The sequence below is a fragment of the Notechis scutatus genome, chromosome 14, assembly GCF_049901735.1.
Source record: "Notechis scutatus isolate UNSWTSFEM ecotype Mainland chromosome 14, rNotScu1.2, whole genome shotgun sequence".
NCBI lineage: Eukaryota > Metazoa > Chordata > Lepidosauria > Squamata > Elapidae > Notechis > Notechis scutatus.
The window spans coordinates 2,336,854-2,350,265 of NC_142022.1; the positions used below are offsets into that span (position 1 = coordinate 2,336,854).

Below are 13,412 nucleotides of genomic sequence, written 5' to 3' on the forward strand. Positions count from 1 at the left end.
AGTTAACCAATGATGGAGGATAATTAAAAATGTGTATAAATGCAAGACTAGACTCCAATAAAGATCATCATGATTCAGTTGTTGATGATCAAACAACTCGACTACCTCCTCATTACAACAGTTTGCCAAATCCTGGTTTATCCAAGCAAGGCAGCTGGACTTTGTTCTTTCTTTGAATCCATTTTTGCTTCTTATCCAAGAAGCTTCAGAGCTGAAGAAGCTTCCTGGAGGAGAAAAGAAACGTCTTCCAAGAAAAACCAGAAAGTCCAGTTGCCTCTTGGGGGGACACACAAAAAAAGCACCTTTGGCCCAACCAGGACCTGGAGGACGGAGAATCTTTATGACTCGTGGACTTCAACTCCCAGAATTCCCCAGGCAGCAGAGCCTTTAATCGACGACGAGCGCGGCTGGCTGGGGAATTCTGGGCGTTGAAGTCCCCACAAGTCTTAAAAGGGGCCGCCGTCGAAGCCGGGCTGCTCCGCCGTCCCCTCTGCTGCTGCTGCTGCTGACGCGCCGGGCGGGGCGCTTGCCTGGCCCCGCTCCCAGCCCGAAGATGGCGCGCCCGTCCGGCTGGCTGCTGCTGGAGTTGGCGCTCAACGCCGCCGCCCTGCTCGCCGCCCTCGGCTCCGCCGCCGCCCTCGGCCTCGCCCAGGTGAGCCGCCAGGTGGGGGGGCCTTCGGGGCCCACCTGCCCCGCCGGTCGGGCTGCCGGACGGGACGGGGGTGGCGGTGTCCCGTGACTGGGAAGCGGCCTCTCTCTTCCCCCGCCTCAGTGACGGTGCCCGGAGAAGAGGGGGCCCCGCTGGCTGGGCTGAACCTGGGCCCCAACCTGGGCCCCTTGAAGACTGGTGGACTTCAACTCCCAGAATCCCCCCAGCCAGCCAGGCTCCTCGTCTATTAAAAGCTCTGCTGGCTGGGAGGATTCTGGGAGTTGAAGTCCCCAAGTCTTCAAGGGGTCCAGGTGTTCTAAGGCAGGGGTCTCCAACCTGGGCCCCTCTTTAAGACTGGTGGACTTCAATTCCCAGAATCCCCCCAGCCAGCAAGTCCACAAGTCTTAAAGGGGCCCAGGTTGGAGACCCCTGCTCTAAGGCACAGGGGGACAGGCAGGAGCTCTGGGTTCAGGTGTGAGGAAAGGAGGGGTAATTTGTGAAGCGAGTTTTGCCCCGTTTGACGACCTTGCTTGCCGCCGTTGTTAAGTGAACCACTGCAGTGGATAAGTTAATAATAACCTCGTTGTTAAGTGAATCCGGCTTCCCCCCTATCAGACAGTTGCAAAAAGGGGATCATGTGACCCTGAAACCGTCGTAAACCTGTTCTAGTCCCGCCTTAGGCATGAAAGCCAACTGGACTTTGGGCCGATCGCCAGGAGACGGGGAGTTGTAGTGCCGCCTTTGGCACGGAAGCCGGCTGGGTGACTTTGGGCCAGTCCCTCGCTCAGCCCGGCCTACCTCACAGGGTTGTGGTGGTGGGGGAAATAGGAGGCGGAAGGTGGGATGGATATGGCTCACTGCTTTGAGTTATGAAGACGAATAAACAAAGGCAGGATTGAAACAAAATGGAAGAAGAGAGAGAGAAAAAAAAAAGAAATCTAGGGAGCAAACATCTCCATTGCAGCCTTCAACCAGGTCTTGGGTTCTGGATCCCATCCTCCACAGAGACTGGGGGAGTCAACACCAGAACTCCCTTTCTTTGGCCAGCAAGCTACTCCTCTGCTGCCCCCTCCTTTCTACCTCTCTCCCTTCCTCAGGGGAGCTTTGGCGGCCGGTGCATTCTGTACGGGTCGGTGGGCTACAACGGGACGCTGAGCCTCCTGAGTTCCAGCCCTCCCTCGCTCTGCTACTTCATATCCGCCGTCTCTGGGCTGACGGCCATCTTCACCCTGGTCTCTCTGCTCCGCTGCCTCTACAGCTTGTGCTACGGCGACGGGCACTTGTGAGTGAGGGGGGCCGGGAGGGGGCTGGACCATGGGGTCGGGGGGTGGGGGGCATCAGCCATGAACCAATGGGCTGGGATCACGGGATGGAAAACAGAGCTGAATTTTCAACATCCAAATATCTAGCTGCCCCATTCAGTGCCTGGGAATTTGGGAGGGGGGGATTTCGTAGAGGGGATTAGAAGATTAGACTCATCAACACTCTTTCTCAGAGAGTCAAGGACATGTTGCCCTGCACCTGGAGGGGAGTGATTGGAGGGATGTCTCCAGTGGTGGGATTCAAATTTTTTTACTACCGGCTCTGTGAGCGTGGCTTGGTGGTCGTGGCAGGGGAAGGATATACTGCCAATTCCCCCTTCCCTCCCCATCCCACTAACCTGCTTTCCAGCTCCATTCTCCTGTGCAGGGCAACCAAAGGAGACCCAGCCGATCAGCTGGGACTCCATGGGAGGCAGAGAAGAGATGGGGGGTTGGCGGGGCCAGTCGGAGGTGGGATTTATGCTGGTTCTCCCAAGGACTCCAAATGTCCGCTACCGGTTCTGCAGAACCGGTCAGAACCAGCCGAAGACCACCTCCGATCCCGGGTGCTGAGGCTGCTTCTCCGGCTCTCCTGCAGGGTCCACTCCTGGGTCAGGACTTCCTTGGTGGTCTCAGCCACCTGCCTCTTCTTCCTTCTCGTCTCCGCCTGCGTTCTCCGCGTCGGCATGGACGTCTTCTGCGGCTCCATCCAGAAATCCAAACCGGCGGTAAGGTAAGGACCCAGGCAGAGGAAGGGCTCGGCGAAGGATTTCTTTGGGATGCATTCGGACAAGTTCACCTGGATGGGGGAGCAAACCCTTTTCCTTGGAAGGGACCTTGGAGGTCTTCTAGTCCAGCCCCTGCTTGGGGCAGGAAACCCTACACCACTTCAGACCAATGGTTATCCAATCTCTTCTTCAAAACTTCCAGCGTTGGAGCATTTACAAGTTCTGGAGGGAAGCTGTTCCTCTGATGAATTGTTCTAACTGTCGCAAAATTTCTCCTCAATTCCAGATTGCTTCTCTCCTTGATTAGTTTCCATCCATTGTTTCTTGTCTTTCTTTCTGGTGCTTTGGAGAATAGCTTGACTCCCTCTTCTTTGGGCAGCCCCTCAATGCTATCCTGTCTCCTTCTCTTCCCTAGACTAGCCAGGCCCAGGCCCTGCAACCGTTCATCGTATGTTTTAATCTCCAGGCCTTTGATCATCTTATAGATAGATCCAGATTAACAGTTGGAAGGGACCTTGTAGGTCATCTAGTCTAACCCCCCACCCAGCCACGACACCCTGATCCTTCTCTTCCCTAGACTAGCCAGGCCCAGTTCCTGCAACCGTTCATCGTATGTTTCAGCCTCCAGTCCCCTCATCATCCTGGTTGCTCTTCTCTGCAAGATATAATATATAAATAGCTAACGGAACTTGGCCTCTGGTGCAAATGATCCTGGGAGGCCTTTACCTGACCAGATTACCTGTGTTTTAAGTATGCAGTGATGACACACGGTAGCTATCAAATAGTGCATCGTAGTAGTAGTACTAATAGTAGTAATACAACCCATTTTGGTCACCACATTACAAAAAATGATGTTCAGACTATGGAAAAAGTTCAGAGAAGAGCAACTAAGATGATCAAAGGCCTGGAGACTAAAACATATGAAGAACGGCTGCGGGATTTGGGTCTGGCTAGTCTAAAGAAAAGAAGAATTAGGGGGGATAGGATAGCAGTCTTCCAGGATTTGAGGGGCTGCCCCAGAGAAGAGGGGGTGGGGTCCACTTATTCTCAAAAGCACCTGAAGGCAGGACAAGAAACAAGGGATGGAAACTAATCAAGCAGAGAAACAACCTGAGATGTTATAGGATCTCCTGCTTGAGCAGGGGGCTGGACTAGAAGACCTCCAAGGTCCCTTCCAGCTCCTATTCTATTCTATTCTATTCTATTCTATTCTATTCTATTCTATTCTATTCTATTCTATTCCATTCCATCCCATCCCATTCCATCCCATTCCATCCCATTCCATCCTATTTTCTATTCTATTCTATTCTATGCTATGCTATCCCATTCCATCCCATTCCATCCTATTTTCTATTCTATTTCTATTTTCTATTCTATTTCTATTTCTATTTCTATATCTATTCTATTCTATTCCATCCCATCCCATTCCATCCCATTCCATCCCATTCCATCCTATTTTCTATTCTATTCTATTCTATTCTATTCTATTCCATCCCATCCCATCCCATCCCATCCCATTTTCTACTCTACTCTACTCTACTACTCCACTCCACTCCACTCCACTCCACTCCACCACCCACTCCACTCCATCCCATCCCATCCCATCCCATCCCATTCCATCCTATTTTCTATTCTATTCTATTCTATTCTATTCTATTCTATTCTATTCTATTCTATTCTATTCTATTCTATTCCATTCTATTCCATTCCATTCCATTCCATCCCATTCCATCCCATCCCATCCCATCCCATCCCATTTTCTACTCTACTCTACTCTACTCCACTCCACTCCACTCCACTCCACTCCACTCCACTCCACTCCATCCCATCCCATCCCATCCCATTCCATCCTATTTTCTATTCTATTCTATTCTATTCTATTCTATTCTATTCTATTCCATTCTATTCCATCCCATCCCATCCCATCCTGTTTTCTACTCTACTCTACTCTACTCTACTCCACTCCACTCCACTCCACTCCACTCCACTCCACTTCATTCCATCCCATCCCATCCCATTCCATTCCATTCCATTCCATCCTATTTTCTATTCTATTCTATTCTATTCTATTCTATTCTATTCTATTCTATTCTATTCTATTCTATTCTATTCTATTCCATTCCATTCCATTCCATTCCATACCATCCCCACCTACTCTACTCTATTACTCTATTCATTCCATTCATTCCATTCCATACCATCCCATCCATCCCATCCCATCCCATTTTCTACTCTACTCTACTCTACTCTACTCTACTCTACTCTATTCCATTCCATTCCATTCCATTCCATTCCATTCCATCCCATCCCATCCCATCCCATCTTCTACTCTACTCTACTCTACTCTACTCTACTCTACTCCACTCCACTCCACTCCACTCCACTCCACTCCACTCCACTCCACTCCATCCCATCCCATCCCATCCCATTCCATCCTATTTTCTATTCTATTCTATTCTATTCTATTCTATTCTATTCTATTCTATTCTATTCTATTCTATTCTATTCTATTCTATTCTATTCCATCCCATCCCATCCCATCCCATCCCATCCCATCCCATCCTGTTTTCTACTCTACTCTACTCTACTCTACTCTACTCCACTCCACTCCACTCCACTCCATTCCATCCCATCCCATCCCATCCCATCCCATCCCATTCCATTCCATTCCATCCTATTTTCTATTCTATTCTATTCTATTCTATTCTATTCTATTCTATTCTATTCTATTCTATTCTATTCTATTCTATTCTATTCTATTCTATTCCATTCCATTCCATTCCATTCCATCCCATCCCATTCCATCCTATTTTCTATTCTATTCTATTCTATTCTATTCTATTCTATTCTATTCCATCCCATCCCATCCCATCCCATCCTGTTTTCTACTCTACTCTACTCTACTCTACTCTACTCTACTCTACTCTACTCCACTCCACTCCACTCCACTCCACTCCACTCCACTCCAATTTCATTCCATCCCATCCCATCCCATCCCATCCCATCCCATCCCATTCCATTCCATTCCATTCCATCCTATTTTCTATTCTATTCTATTCTATTCTATTCTATTCTATTCTATTCTATTCTATTCTATTCCATTCCATTCCATTCCATCCCATCCCATCCCATCCCATCCTATTTTCTATTCTATTCTATGCTATGCTATGCTATCCCATTCCATCCCATTCCATCCTATATTCTATTCTATTCTATTCTATTCTATTCTATTCTATTCTATTCTATTCTATTCTATTCCATTCTATTCCATTCCATTCCATCCCATTCCATTCCATCCCATCCCATCCCATCCTATTTTCTACTCTACTCTACTCTACTCTACTCTACTCTACTCTACTCTACTCCACTCCACTCCACTCCACTCCACTCCACTCCACTCCACTCCACTCCATCCCATCCCATCCCATCCTATTTTCTACTCTACTCTACTCTACTCTCTACTCTACTCTACTCTACTCTACTCTACTCTACTCCACTCCACTCCACTCCACTCCACTCCACTCCACTCCACTCCACCCTCCACTCCACCCCATCCCATCCCATTCCATCCTATTTTCTATTCTATTCTATTCTATTCTATTCTATTCTATTCTATTCTATTCTATTCTATTCTATTCTATTCTATTCTATTCTATTCTATTCCATTCTATTCCATCCCATCCCATCCCATCCCATCCCATCCCATCCTGTTTTCTACTCTACTCTACTCTACTCTACTCTACTCTACTCTACTCCACTCCACTCCACTCCCTCCACTCCACTCCACTCCACTCCACTTCATCCCATCCCATCCCATCCCATTCCATTCCATCCTATTTTCTATTCTATTCTATTCTATTCTATTCTATTCTATTCTATTTCATTCCATTCCATCCCATCCCATCCCATCCCATTCCATCCCATTCCATCCCATTCCATCCTATTTTCTATTCTATTCTATGCTATGCTATGCTATCCCATTCCATCCCATTCCATCCTATTTTCTATTCTATTCTATTCTATTCTATTCTATTCCATTCCATTCCATTCCATTCCATTCCATTCCATCCCATCCCATCCCATCCCATCCCATCCCATCCCATCCCATCCCATCCCATCCTATTTTCTACTCTACTCTACTCTACTCTACTCTACTCCACTCCACTCCACTCCACCCCACCCCATCCCATCCCATCCCATCCTCCTTTTCTATTCTATTCTATTCTATTCTATTCTATTCTATTCTATTCTATTCTATTCTATTCTATTCTATTCTATTCTATTAATACCAGAGTTGGAATGGACCTTGGAGGTCTTCTAGCCCCTTGTTCAGGCAGGAAACCCTATCCCATCTCAGAGAAACGGCTGTCCAGTCTCTTCTTTAAAACCTCCAGTGCTGGAGCATCTGCAACTTCTGGTGGCAAGCCGTTCCCCTGGCTCATTGTCCTCCCTGTCAGGCAGTTTCTCCTCCGTTCCAGGTTGCTTTTCTCTTTCCTACACCTCTGCTCCTTCCTTCCTTCCTTCCTGCCCTGCCCTGGGCTGCTGGAGGAGTCAGTCGTTCAGCCTGGAGGGCTTGTCCTTAGAGGGCCTTGCCAACCCCTTGTTTCCTTCCGTGCAGCTGCCCAGAGGCCCAGCAGAGCTCCTGGACCCCGGATCATCACCCTGGAAAGTTCTACGACAACCTCTACGCGGCCCAGGTGAGCGGCTTCCTGAATTCATCCCCATGCACCTGGAGCGGGCTTCTGTTTGTTTTTACTGCCAGTTCTGTGGGTGTGGCTTGGTGGGCGTGGCCATGTGACTGGGTGGGCGTGGCTTTTTTTTTGCAGCCAATCCCCCCCCCACCCATTTTTGGGGGCCTTCTGGGCCTCAGAGGAGCCTCGCGGGGGAGGTGCTTTTGCTCCCAGAAGGCTCCCCTGGGACTAAGGAAGGCAAAAAAATGGAGGGGGACTGAGGCCCTCCCTCCATTTTTTTGGCCTTCCTGGGCCGAATCCCGGCACAGCTGATCATATGAACAGCTGATTGTCGGGAGGGGCAAAAAAAAAGAAATAGCTTAAGGGGCCAGCATCAGGTGGGCGGGGTCAGTGAGCATTGGGTGGGCGGGGCAAGCGAGCCGGGGGCGACTGGGTCGGTGGGGGGTTGTGGCCAGACAAAATTTACTACCAGTTCAGTGACCCACGCCAAATCCTTGCTACCGGTTCGCCCGATCCGGTGCAAACTGGCTGAATACCACCACTGCCATGCGCCTGTCCTTGGTTTCTCCATGCAGGAGGGCACAAGAGGCTCACCTGAACATCCAAAATGCCTTATTTTGGGGGGGAAATCTTAAAAGGTTGCCTGGGATAATCGCCCAATGATCCCAGGCAGCTCACAACCATTACAAAAAGAATTAAAAGAAGAATTACAAACAGAGGAATTGCAAAAAGAAGATAAAACCGATCAGACGGTGCCCACCGTGTGTGCCAGACCCCTATCATGCCAGGGACCCCCATCCACACAGCCCACTGGGGGGGGGAAAGAGGTGGGTTTTCATGGCCTGTGGAAGGCTAAAAGGTAGCAGCATGCCCATAGTCACACGATCAAAATTCGGATGCTTGGCAACTGACCTGTTCTTAGGACGGGTTGCAACGTGATCCCCTTTTGCGACCTTCAGACAAGCTAACTCAATGGGGCAAAGCTAGATTCACTTAACAAACTGTGCTGCTAAATTAACCGCTGCCGTCATTCCCTCAACAACGGTGGCAAATGGAAAAAGTTGTAAAAAGAGGCGAAACTCAGCACCAACTTTCTCTTGGCAAATTCCTTGTGTGTCCAACCACACTTGGCCAACAAAGAGATTCTATTCTGTTCTATTGATAGCCGAGGCCTTCGGTTGGAGTGGTTGACCTCCAGGGTCTCCATCTGACCTTCTCCTCCTTTCCGCTCCCACCAACTCTCCTCTTTTCCTGTCCTTCAGGCAACCGCTTGGGTGAACTTCTTCTTCTGGTTCTTGATGTGCTTCCTGCTCTTCGTGGAATGCATCCGCAAAGCCCCCTACCAGCCCATTGAGGAGGAAAGCGCCCGGACTGACAAGACCGCGCCTGCCTTTGGCGACCAGTCTTCCTGAGGACGAGGGGAGGAAGCGCCACCATGTGGCTCCCCCAGTTCGGACAGTCGGCCATCTTCTACCCAGGTAGCAGAGGGCACCATTGCTTGGACAAGAGAACTGGACTGTTGAAGGTCCCCCCCCCCTCTCTCTCTTGGGTTACCCAGAACGACGTCCGGAAAGGTCACAACTGGAGCACCTCTGGAATTCCCTCTCCTATAGATTCACACCCCCCAACCCAATCCAAGTTCTCGTGAAGGTTACTACGGAATAGAGGGTTCCCACGGCCGAGGGCCGCCTGGGAAGGACAGTCTTGCCACTGAAGGTCTTTGTTATGTTGAGCGAAGTGCGATGAAGGGGTGGCACCAACACAGCCCACTTTTATCGGCAGCCAACGGTTGATTTTTGTTGTTGTTGTTGTGCCTTGAAGACCACAAACACCCTTCGGTCTGCTTCTTCTGATGTTGTCTCACTGTCTCCAACAAGGGGAACGCCAACATGGTGACGGTGTTGAAATGAGGCCAGGGGGGATCCCTCCAACTCAACCTCTCCACTCTCTCATCATTCACTAGCGAAATGGAGACTCTCTTCCGGCTACGCTATTCCACCTGGTTGTTGGGGTGGAGAAAAATTTCAGGAAAATCCCCCCCCCCCACATCCTTGGCTTCTGGAGGTACCCTGGGGTCAAACCCTGAAGGACAGGTCCACCTTATCTCATGGGGGGGGGGGGGAAGAAGGGGGGAATTCAATTGGGAAAAACTCGCCTCTTTCCTTCCAATTTTGTCCGAATCTTAGGCAGCTTTTCATGCAGACGGAACCGCTCTAAAAGCAAACAAAATACACTGTTTTCCTGAACTCTTTATTTGTCTTTATTGAGTCTGAGGACGTAAAAAGGAGCAGGACGGGCGTGGGAGGACAGGGAAAAAAAATAACAAAAGATGGGAGAAAGGGGGGGGGGTTCGGTTCAGCGTACAAAACAAGACATACACACACACACACACCCAACTTTCTGACTCTTGCTAGACCCTCCCTGGGGAGTTTTTTCCAGCTTTACGCCCAGCAAGGCGCCTGAAGGGATGTTTCTCAACTTCGACAACTTGAAGATCTGTTGGACTTCAGACCTTCAAGTTGTCCAGACTGAGAAGATGCTATAACTGGGGAGGGGGAAACAGACTGGATATCTTGGATCTCCCAGGACGTCCCGGGTCCCGTCTGAAATGCTACAGGAGATGATAAGGAGAAGAAGCAAAAAACACTTGGAGGTGGTCACTGGACAGGGCCCAAAGTGGACACGAGGGTGGGGCTGCAAGGCCGGGCCGCCTCAGCGGAACTGCAGGGGGCTAATCCTCAAGCCGATGACATCTTTGCCGATCTCCGTCACCTGCATCCAAAGGAAATATCGTTAGTCATCCCACCCCCACACAATTAAAACAAAAACAAAAACTCCCTTTACAGATTTTTGCAACTTTCTTGTCTTCTCTTGAACCCAGAGAGGGCATGCGACATTGGGGTTGTATTGTCAGGATTCCGGCCATTACCCCCATTTAAATCACGAGTCTCGAGCCAAACTTCCAAAGGGATTTATTGGGAGTGAACATATCCGGCACTGCCTGGGTGTAGCTGACTCTGAGACATGTCATTCACTGTCACCCTTGACCCTGGTTTTTCCCCCAACCCCCTGGGTGTATCATGATTCCTATTCTCCAATGGGACACCTCCATAGCCCAGAGTCCTCAATCAGGCTCTCCAGTTAGAATTTTGCAAGGCAGAAACTTCAGTCCCCTAGTTACTATCTCTGGAAACATTTGTGGAATGCGCTTTCGGTTTGCCATCATCTGTACTGCTCTTTCAAACCCCTTTCTGTTGGCAACTCTAAGAGAAATATTTTGAGTTGATATGTATCTTGTTAGGGGGAGCCTCCCTACAATATGGAGGCTACTGATGTAGTTCACCCACAAACTAGATCACGGGTTGGCTTTGGCTCGGTGAGATGGCGAGGGCTGCCCATGGTGGCTTGACACAACTCTGTGCTTCTGAAGTTAGACCTCTGGTTTTAGCCAGGTATAATACCAAAAAGGGGGTTGAGCGAAGAGTGCCCACCTGCTAATCTCTACCCTAGGTGGGTAGACCAGTGGAAGAAGAATATAATAACAGAGTTGGAAGGAACCTTGTAGGTCATCTAGTCCAACCCCACACCCGAGCAGCAGACCCCACCACTTCTGAAGGCAACTTCTGTTCCATGGGTTGATTGTTCTCCCTGTCAGGAAATTCCTCCTTATTTCCAGGTTGAATCTCTCCTTGGTCAGTTTCCATCCATTATTCCTTGTCTGGCCTTCTGGTGCTTTGGAGAATAGCTTGACCCCTTCCTCCTCTCTGGGGCAGCCCCTCAAATATTGGAAGATGCTCTCCTGTCTCCCCTGGTCCTTCTCTGCCCTAGACTAGACTAGCCAGGCCCAGTTTCTACAAACCATTCGTTGTACGTTTTAGCTTCCAAAGATATTACAGGAAGGGAAGCTGGCAATTTTTTTTCAAAAGAACAGATTTTGCCTGCATCTTCAAGCCACGAGAAGAGGTGAGAGAATTACTCAGAGGTCATTTAGACCATCCAGTGGAAGTGTTTCAATAAGTTCCCTTGTGGTTTGTAGCGGATGCCACAATGAATGACTTTAAAATGCTGGTAAGTAAGCCAGATGATGCTTTAGGTAGAGTGTTCCTCATCTTTAAGGCAAGGCTGGCTGGCTGGCTCTCAATCTTGGCGACTTTAAGACCTATAGATCAGAGGTCTCCAACCTTGTCAACTTTAAGACTTGTGGACTTCAACTCCCAGAATTCTCCAGCCAGCTATGCTGGCTGGAGAATTCTGGGAGTTGAAGTCCACAAGTCTTAAAGTTGACAAGGTTGGAGACCTCTGCTATAGATGTCCTAAGCATGGTGGCTGGGGAATTCTAGAAGTTTTATTTATTTCAGAAAATTTATATGGCTGCTGTTGTGGCCTGTTGGCCGCCGGCCCCTCAACAGCTGAATCAGAGGAGGAGGAGGAGGAGGAGGAGGCGTGAGAGTCAGGGTCAACATCAAGGCAACCTGAGAGCTCCAAGGGGGAAGAAGGAATGGAGTTGGCAGAGACAGCGACAGGGCCTGGGCCGTCCGTCAGCCCTCAGACGGAGAGTCCACAGCCCCCCAGGTCTGGAGGTGGCTGATGAGGAAGAGGAGGAACAGCCGGGTCCAGTGCCTGATGCAGAAGGCAGAGGAGAGGAGAGCAGTGGAAATCTATGGGCCGGTCCTTGGGACGGAAGAGCCACTGCTGCTAGTGAAGTCCCACCCAAGCTCTGGGATCAAAGGCTATTCACAACTATTCATCTCCCTGCTGGGCGGACTTGTTATCCTGCGGTGAGAGAGAAACTTTTGGCTGGGGCTGCCGGCGCTCTTAGTAAAGGGAGCATTTCGTGAACTACGGAGGGTCTGTCGTATTTGGGAGCCAGGTCAGAACAGCCGTCCAACTCATAGTGACTCCGCGGACAGCTTATAGAGACACATCAATCATGCGGATTGAGGAGTTCTGTGGGATTCTGGGAGTTGAAATCACCATGGCTGAGAAGCCCCACGCCCTGAGAGATGATGTCCAAAGAGGATAGAAAAAGCAAAACAACTCACAGTGGTGACCCTGCAGATCTGGCCGCGGAACTCGGGCGAATAGCAGGCTCCGCTGAGCGGGCACTTCTCCACGGGTTTGCCCCGGTAGATGGGCCGGAAGGAGGCAGCGCAGATGTCGAAGGGATTGTGCATGTCGTAGTTGAGCTGGTGAGTGTCGATGGGGTTCTTCTCGCAGGCAGACAGGATCTTCCGGGTCTGGGGGAGGCGAGAGGAAGAGCCAGAGGGTGGGAGGTGAGGAGGGGGCCCTGAAGCAGCAGCTGCTCGGTGCCCCTCCACTACCCACCCCCGTTCGGGCCCTGGGAAGGGAACCTGAAGCACGGGAATTGGGCTGCTCCTCTTTGCCTGGAAGAGCCTTCTTTTTAGAGAATCTCTTTCTTTCTTTCTTTCTTTCTTTCTTTCTTTCTTTCTTTCTTTCTTTCTTTCTCTTTCTTTCTCTTCTTTCTTTCTTTCTTTCTTTCTGCCTTTCTTTCTTTCTTTCTTTCTCTCTCTCTCTCTCTCTTTTCTTTCTTTCTTTCTTTCTTTCTGCCGTTTCTTTCTTTCTTTCTTTCTTTCTTTCTTTCTTTCTTTCTTTTTCTTTCTTTCTTTCTTTCTTTCTTTCTTTCTTTCTTTCTTTCTTTCTGCCTTTCTGCCTTTCTTTCTTTCTTTCTTTCTTTTTCTTTCTGCCTTTCTTTCCTTCCTCTCTTTTCCTTCCTTCCCTCCCTGCCTCTTTCTTTCTTTCTTTCTTTCTTTCTTTCTTTCTTTCTTTCTTTCTTTCTTTCTTTCTTTCTTTCTTTCTTTTTCTTTCTTTTTCTTTCTTTCCTTCCTTCCTTCCTCTCTTTTCCTTCCCTCCCTCCCTGCCTCTCCTTCCTTCCTTCCTTCCTTCCTTCCTTCCTTCCTTCCTTCCTTCCTTCCTTCCTTCCTTCCTTCCTTCCTTCCTTCCTCTCTTTGCCTTCCTTCCTTCCTTCCCTTATGTCTGTCTATCTATCTACGCTACCTATCTACCGGGGGGGGGGGGATTCTAC

The 13,412-nt window shown here is 49.3% G+C and overlaps 2 protein-coding genes across 2 annotated transcripts in view; one reads left to right on the forward strand and one right to left on the reverse strand.

Annotated features, from left to right (window-relative positions):
- The first annotated feature begins 535 nt into the window (after positions 1-535).
- TMEM179B (transmembrane protein 179B) lies at positions 536-9,615 on the forward strand. The gene is made up of 5 exons (XM_087943235.1): positions 536-652; positions 1,747-1,931; positions 2,549-2,683; positions 7,297-7,375; positions 8,632-9,615. Exons 1-5 carry the CDS (start codon positions 554-556, stop codon positions 8,779-8,781), a joined length of 648 nt encoding a protein of 215 aa, XP_087799361.1. The 5' UTR covers positions 536-553; the 3' UTR covers positions 8,782-9,615.
- The window catches only part of COPA (coat protein complex I subunit alpha), a 68,055-nt gene continuing 64,248 nt past the window's right edge, over positions 9,606-13,412 (reverse strand). Inside the window, 2 exon segments of the mRNA XM_087943227.1 lie at positions 9,606-10,141; positions 12,412-12,606. Coding sequence (XP_087799353.1) covers positions 10,082-10,141; positions 12,412-12,606 — 255 coding nt within the window. The 3' untranslated portion in view covers positions 9,606-10,081.

Bases quoted from the DNA above. Each gene is read 5' to 3' on its own strand.
- TMEM179B (XM_087943235.1), top strand. From the start codon at position 554: ATGGCGCGCCCGTCCGGCTGGCTGCTGCTGGAGTTGGCGCTCAACGCC. The intron at 2,684-7,296 runs GTAAGGACCCAG...CCTTCCGTGCAG, and splicing joins AAATCCAAACCGGCGGTAAG to CTGCCCAGAGGCCCAGCAGA. The intron at 7,376-8,631 runs GTGAGCGGCTTC...CCTGTCCTTCAG, and splicing joins ACAACCTCTACGCGGCCCAG to GCAACCGCTTGGGTGAACTT.